The sequence below is a fragment of the Micropterus dolomieu genome, linkage group LG03, assembly GCF_021292245.1.
Source record: "Micropterus dolomieu isolate WLL.071019.BEF.003 ecotype Adirondacks linkage group LG03, ASM2129224v1, whole genome shotgun sequence".
NCBI classification, from domain to species: Eukaryota; Metazoa; Chordata; class Actinopteri; order Centrarchiformes; family Centrarchidae; genus Micropterus; species Micropterus dolomieu.
This window is the reverse complement of record NC_060152.1, coordinates 30,602,571-30,610,362: the sequence shown is the minus strand read 5'-3', so window position 1 is coordinate 30,610,362 and position 7,792 is coordinate 30,602,571. Positions and strand designations below refer to the sequence as shown.

The window sequence follows — 7,792 nt, the reverse complement described above, 5'->3', positions numbered from 1 at the left end:
GGCACTGTCCCAGATGTTTATGGAATGACCGGTCAGCCCACTCAGCAGACATCTGTATCACAGGATTGATCCGAACCGTCCTCAGGTTGTGTTAGGTTGCCAGGAATCGACTGGAAGCGGCGCTTGTGAGTCTTGAAGCAGGGAGTCCCAGGTGGGCTTGGACATGCACATAAGCACAGAGAGAAAATCTGTCGGGGGGGGGGGGGTTAGTGGTGAGAGACTATTCCTCAAAAGGCATCTTTTAACCCCTAAAATCTGACATTATTTCTCTAAGTGTACATGGCCACATAAAGAACAAATTCTTACTCCAAGCAGGAGAACAGACCTCCCCCTGCTGATGAAAGTCATGTGCTGCAGGGGCGCATAGCCTGTATGTGCAAAGTGTCACGTTTCCTTTTGTATGTGTGTTATGAACTTGTGAACGGTGTTAATGCACAAAGGCTTGTACGGTTTAGGGTTTTAGGCACATTTGCAAAGTATTCAAACATCGTATGTGTGTCGTCTAAGGGTGCCAGGCTATGGGCGTAATAAATTGTTGTCTTCTTTTGTGTCTGACCATTTCATTTAACAGGTAAAATCAAACATATTAAAAAAGTGTGTGTCTGTGGCCTACAGGCAGTTGTGTGTCTCTCCAGAACTTGACTTTTGCGCTAGGCAAGCTGGGAAACGGATTTCTTGCACCTCTTGCACCGTTTCACACGTGGACCGACGCGAACTACATTTCCCATGGCTCTCTGCGCGGTCGGGGGCGACATGCTGCTCTTCACGCAGTCTGAGCTGCGACTGGGATAAATGTGGTCCTTGAACGCCTGGGCTAATTCACATGGCCCTCAAGATTAAGGAGTACGGTTTCCTCTTGACCTCAACACGTAACTTCCAACGTAAGTGTAGTCTGCGCTCTGTCCTCTGCTTCAGTATGTTTTACTTGTATAGTGACAGCTTACTTCCTGTGAGGGTTTACAGTAATTACTGATAGCTAACAGCTAACTGGCTAACGTCAGGCAGAGGAAGACAGAGTTGGCAGCAGTCTGGCCTTAACAAGCCCAATGTCCAGCGAGTGTCTAGAGAGGAAACACTACTGCTTTACTGTCCTGACAACCTGGGAACTAAAAGCTGCCTCCTCCTTGTCCTCCAGACAAACCTAGCCAATGTCAACTAGCCCTAAATAGCTGCATGTGTAAAGCTAGCACTCATTTAGCTGGAGACTTCCGATTGGATTTTACAAACCAAGCCAGGACTTACTTACTTCCTACTGTCTGTTTTGCCTACAGTCTATTTTAGAACTTTTATTTTGAAGAAACATGCAATTACTTCCTGTCTTAATTGTCATGGGTTCGCGCATCACTTGTAGTTTGAGAAGTTTTGTAACATAACTAATCGCTTGTGTGCGCTACTTTTATTTTAATTTTAACACATCGTTAATTGAAATCGGCGTTGAAGTTGAATATTCTTGAACTTTCTGCTTTAAACTCACTCGTTTGTTTTGCGTCAGGTGCTGCATTTGGAGTTGTGCAATCATAACACAACAAGGTATGTTCAGGACTTTAATTGTGTCATATAACAAGCGTAACATCAACCAGTGGATGCAAAAGAGATACTATAATAGATAATGTAGGAAGGATATTTTGGTCAAGTTATTTGTGTAATGTTGCTGCAGTTTCCTTTAGTTTTCAGTCCAAATTCAGGAGTGACCAGGAGAGCACTACCCAGAGATGTAAGGTTGCACTCTGGCTTCTAAATGTCAGTGAACGTCTGTCAGGATTGGAATAAGAAGAAACACTATTAAAATGTGTACAGAAAAAAATGACATGAATAATGCTATAATGTCAACAGCAGGGATAGATTACAGGCAGGGGCCATAAAGTTGTGTTCGCAGTCTGATTTTAACTTGAACTTGGAGTGCCTGCATGTCAACGCTGCATATTTTTTGCAATGAGGTCATACAACGTTCAGTGTGTCACCCAGTTATCACTGATTTAGACAAACAGACTAGACTGCAGGTATTTCATATGCATTATAAAGGCTGATTTAGAGTATTTGATATCTGTTTTCTAGTAAGAAGCAACTGCAATTTATCCAAGTTATGTAGGGATTATCACAACTAAAAGTTATACAGTTAATCATTTCAATGGTATCTTTGGGTGCTTCGATAGAATTTTATGTGAAATCTTGATCCAAACATGAAAACTGAAAACTCCTCATGTAAAGGACTTAGCTTTGATCTTTCCTGCAGTGGGATGCGTACTCATCATGGCATAAGCTGATCTTTTGTATTTAAAAAATGCCCGTTTGGTCTTTTCTTACACCTCAATCAGTCAGAGAGTGAATTAGTGGAATGATTTGTCAGTTCATCAATTAGTCTGTTGACAGAAAATCAATCAACAACTATGTAAATAAACCTCGAGTCATTTAAACAAAATGCAAGGGCATTTCAACCCAGCTTCTCAAATGTCAATATTTCCTGGTTTTATTGGTCCTCCATGATAATTAACAAAATAGTTTAAGGTTTTCGGACTTATAGAACTTGCAGTGGGCATTTTATCTTATTTCCTACATTTTACAGACCAAATTATTCATTGATTAATCAAGAAAATTATTGACAGACTTATTGATAATGAAAATAATTGTTAGTTGCTGTACTAAATGAGGATATAATTATTAAAAGATTTCCCTGCCTAGATTTAGAATTCATACTGAGTGTCTTTTTTTGTCTTCTCCTACAATCTGTGGTGAAACGTCACAGCAGCAGCTGAGAGGAGGAGGGTGGGAAGAGGAAGATGATGATGCAGCGCATCCTGAATTATGGGAAACTGCGGCGGGTGGCAGCAGCACGCACGTTACTGGTGGGCGTCGCCGTCCCTGAGCCACCGGTAGCCTTTTGTTGCTGTGCCCACCGTCTGTTGTTGCCACCGCCCACAGGCCGGAGCTGGCTGTCAACCTCAGCCTCCAGCAAGGCAGTACATCAGCCAAAACACCAGCCACCACAGGAGGAACCACAGTCCAGCTCCACGCCTCAAACACAGCAAACACAGCCTGATGCTGCAGAAGTGGACCCCCTGCAGGACAAGTCCAGCGGTCTGGTCCAGAGGTTTAAGAAGACGTTCAAACAGTATGGGAAGGTGATGATCCCTGTACATCTTCTGACGTCCTCCGTCTGGTTTGGAACCTTCTATTACGCTGCTATGAAGTGAGTCTGGTTGAGGTCTGAGTTTATGGCTTTGCATTTGACACTCATAGATCAGATGGACATTTGTTGCTAAATTGTTTTTATTGCTTTTTGAAGAATGGTAAATTAATTTTTATGCTAAAAGTTAGCGAATCATGTTAAATCATTCTGATGCAACACTGCATTGCACAATGTTTGGCAGCTATTTCAAACCTTTATCATCTTTTATATTTTTCACCCTCAGAGGTGTGAATGTAGTGCCATTCCTGGAGATGATTGGTCTGCCAGAGTCACTAGTTGGCCTTTTGAGAGACTCTTCGAGTGGCTATGCTCTGACTGCGTACGCCATGTACAAGGTAACATTTTTGCTCATTGATCAGCATCAAAACATTCATATTTTCTTATATCGTCTTTTCAACTTAGATTAGCATGTGTCTCATTTCCTCAGCTTAGTGTGCTTCTGAAAAGCAGACCGTGTATCTAACAAGTGATGGATTCAGTTAGTTTTGCTCTTCTGACCAGCCAGTGTGCTTTTCTTTGTTTCCCTACAGATTGCAACCCCTGCTAGATACACGGTGACTCTGGGCGGCACTTCACTCTCTGTCCAGTATCTCCGCAAACACGGCTACTTATCCACACCCCCACCAGTTAAAGAATACTTTCAGGACAAAATGGAGGAGACAAAGGAGAAACTGACAGAAAAAATGGAGGAGACAAAGGAGAGATTTTCTGAGAAAATGGAGGAAACAAAAGAACGTATCTCTGAGAAAATGGAAGAGACTAAGGACAAGCTTTCTGAGAAACTGCAGGAAACCAAAGACAGAGTCTCCGAGGGAAAAGCATTCTTTAGAAAGAAAAACGATTAGCGAATCACATTCACAGGTGGCTTCTGAATAAATTATCCTATTTTGATCTCGACAAGTGATCAGCGAGATTAAGGCAAGTGACAGACAACATTTCTGGGATCGTTTGGAAAGAACAGAGAGACTGTAGTAGAGATTGTACTATATGTCCTAAATTTTCACCTCACACATTTCACTTAACACCTGTTATCTGTTTAAATGTCAAATCCAGTCCCTAATTGTCTGAACTCTGCCACGATGCACTGTAATTGTAGACTAGACAGCAGCTTAGCAGGCTCCTGGCAATGCTTCATTCTGTTTCTGTCGTCTTAGACTGGATTTACACAGGCTCAAGTGATCTGGACTTTTAACTCTTGGTTGGCTGTTCTGAGGGAATCTGTGCTCTCATTTCTTCACACATAACACAAAAAAGGTCTGTGCTTCAAAGGGATAAAAATAATCAATTTGCCTGTGTAAAAACAGTAGTCATTAAAGACTATGGGACAGAGCAGTGCGAATCCTTCTGGTTGTTGGGAAAATAAAACTTGAAGCTCATGTAACCTGTGTGTACTAGTCCATCAAAGCCTTTCTGAAGGCTCGGTATCACCTTGTGTCTTTTCTAATGTAATGAGAAAGAAATTGAGTTTTTCTATTATATTTTATTATTTTGATAGCCCAAACTAATGTATTGCATTATTTTGGTGTCTGTAGCACTTATTGTATTGATTAAAAGTTGGGTATGAAATGACAAAAGCCAGATGATTGAGAGCTGCTGCTCGAGCAGAAAATGTCTGTTCACATGCGATGAGTGGAAAATGCAGCAGGTACAGCATGTATGAACAGCAGACACACTATAATACGCAGGTGCACATGTGCTGACAGTGTGACCAGATGAAATGTCAAGGATGCTTTGGTAAATAAACAAATGTTCTTGTCACAAATTCAAACACATGTCTGGTTAAAAACACAACTGAATAAAGTGAAACGCTAATCATCACAGTTTGACTGCTGCATTTATACGTTGTGAGACTTTGCAACTAGCAAAATGAATTATTCTTGAAGCGAGACTAATGTTTGAAAGAAGATATCGAAAGCACTGTCTGATTCAGCTGTATACGCTCAGCACTAGTTAGTACATTTAAAGTTTAGCATTGTTGTGTAATCAACATTAACTCGTTCAGATCACTGACCTTTTGATCTTTATGTTTTTCTGCTACTGTTACACCATGTTTTAACATTTACAGTTGTCATCTGTGATGACAGTGGCTTCTGTTGAGCAGAAGTTACATAGCTGCACTTTAAAGCCATGACTCTGAATCACCGATTACTAGAACTGACAAGCTGTCCAGCTGTGGAAGAAATATTCAGATCCTTTACTGAAATAAAAGTAGCATATAACATGTACACGGCTTACATCCCTGCATTCAGAATCTTACTCAGGTTGAAGTACCAAAGTACTATTAGCTAAACATACTAAAAGCTGCAATGAATATTTTTATAGGACCACAACTCTGCATGAATACTAAGGTTGCTTCTTGGCTGCTGGATGTGTAAAGGGGAAATTGTTTGCCAACGTTTTTGCCATATCAGCTTTACAAGACCATTTTACAGGAACCCATGTCAAATGTTTGTTGTGGAGTTCTGCCCCCAAGTGGCCATAAAACCTCACTGCAGCTTCAAAGTATCAAGTCAAAATACTCATACAGGAAAACAGTCCCTGTGATGATTTATCATTAAATACATAATATATAAGTGGATTATTATTTCTGATGTAAGAGAAGCACTCAACAAAGCAAAGCAATATAGGTGCATCAGGTGACCAGGTGGAGTTTTACGATGTCTTTCAGCAGATTCAGAGAGCCCATATTACATGTTGTCGCCTTAACTGAACTACACCTAAACATCCTACATAATGTATAGAGGGATTCCCTTTTGAGGTGAAAGAGGCCCTTATAAATGTTTGTGCTGTTCCTTTTTTTTCAGAGGGACCTTCTTCTCTTTCAATTTGGAATCAGACATCTTAATAACCACCTGTCACCTGACACAGGCTATACCCATTCCAATATTTCATTCTTTACTTCACTACTTCTGTAATCCATCTATTAAAACAGTCGAGTAAAGAGTAGAATATGTGTCCCTTAAATGTAGTGGAGTAGAAGTATAAAGTGGCATTATATAGAAACATTATTACAGTGCAAGTACCTGTTTCTCTCAAAAATAGATGATGTTAATGGAAGTATATAAATGTGTTGTTTTTAAGCACAATCAGCAGACACAGAGCAACACATGTCAAATGTAAGTTCAATATTCACTCTCCTTTTATCTATGTTTTGGCCACCAACTCCTGAGAAAAACATCTGACTGTTTAGCTGCAAAACGCTCCGCCGTGTTCACCAGCTAGTCACAAACTTCACACATTTAATTTATAATGCAGCTTTAAGAACAGTACATGAGTAACTGTGCTTACCTTCAACCCCCTCTGCTTCTATGTGAACATTCAACTAAAAGATCAACTTTATCAAGTGTTTTACATTCAGATGCTATAAGAAAAAAAGTACTTGCTCTCTGTGATTTCACAATAGATTTTCAGTCACAGCCCTGGGTATTTGTTCCCCAGGGATAAAAGTATGCGCTGGGCAGCACAGCAGCCGGGAAAGTGTTGTAGTGACTCAGTGGGTTAAGGTCAAGGTACACACCACTTACTGAAGAGTTAGTATGTTCTGACAGTGTCCAGAAATGCTAATCAGATCTAAACATCATGCTGGCAGACCCTGGACGTGCTCCAGCATGCTTCCTTTGTTATGAATCTTATCTATATGTAAATATGATAGCATTGCTTGGTGCTGATGGGAAGTGTGTGTGAGTTACAATGACCTCTGCTGTCCAAACTAATGAACAACTGTTTATGCAGTCCACGGCAGCTCACACAAACACCTGTCTGTTCTCCCACAGGGAGGATGACACAGAGGACAGAGCGGCGCTGCGTTTCCTGAAATCATTTTAGTGTAAAGACAATCTGTGTTCCCCGGGTGTGAGTCAGTGGCTAAACATGTCTCAAGTGTCAAGATGCCTCTGGGAAGCCTGAGGTGAAGCACAGGTGAGGAGGGAAAATAAATGTCCAAACTGTCCAAAGTCTATAATTTTCACTACATTACATATTTTCTCACAAAAGGTCAGCGGACTCATGTTTGATGTGGCTGACAGACGGTGTGTCCATTAGACAGGTGCAGTCAAGGTTACGTTTGTTGAAATAGTTTGGCCATAAAGCTGTGTTTATAGTCTTTGAGTAGGATAAGTTCAAAGTGACTTTACTTTAGGTCCTGGAATATTTAAATGGCAACATCAAACATAAGTGATCAAAATCCAAATGCAATCTACATCTAAATGGTAAAAGGTCAGTTTACCCCCCAAAAAGACACATTTTCTCACTCAGCCATAGGCTGGAGGATAGTTTTGGTTTTATATATGTAGGTTTTGAGATTCTCCTCCTTTGTACTGGGGGCAGGCCTGCCCACAGAAATGACCCCTGAAAAGGTCCAGTAAATGGGCCCTCCGCAAATCTGCTTAACTCATGTCAATGCATGCTATGCTCTCTCTCTATCTCCTACATAAACACATGGCATGTTTTGACGTTGTGTACAAGAAACATTACTCATACCGTTTTTTGAAGCAGGCTATATTTTACTAAAGCAACATTTAAAAATATGTAATCTTTTTTATTTTAATAAGTAATGGTGAGTTCTTTTGGTTCAAAATTAAATTTGGTTATCTTCACCCCCCCCCC

At 40.7% G+C, this 7,792-nt stretch overlaps 1 protein-coding gene across 2 annotated transcripts; it reads left to right on the top strand.

Moving 5' to 3' along the window:
• The first annotated feature begins 731 nt into the window (after window positions 1–731).
• fam210ab (family with sequence similarity 210 member Ab) lies at window positions 732–5,007 on the top strand. 2 transcript variants are annotated; one of them, XM_046045927.1, is made up of 5 exons: window positions 732–881; window positions 1,493–1,530; window positions 2,747–3,187; window positions 3,411–3,522; window positions 3,718–5,007. In XM_046045927.1, exons 3-5 carry the CDS (start codon window positions 2,778–2,780, stop codon window positions 4,030–4,032), a joined length of 837 nt encoding a protein of 278 aa, XP_045901883.1. In that variant the 5' UTR covers window positions 732–881; window positions 1,493–1,530; window positions 2,747–2,777; the 3' UTR covers window positions 4,033–5,007. The 2 variants fall into 2 exon arrangements, with proteins under 2 accessions (XP_045901883.1, XP_045901882.1); XM_046045926.1 differs by having other exon boundaries at window positions 2,744–3,187.
• Window positions 5,008–7,792: the final 2,785 nt, after the last annotated feature.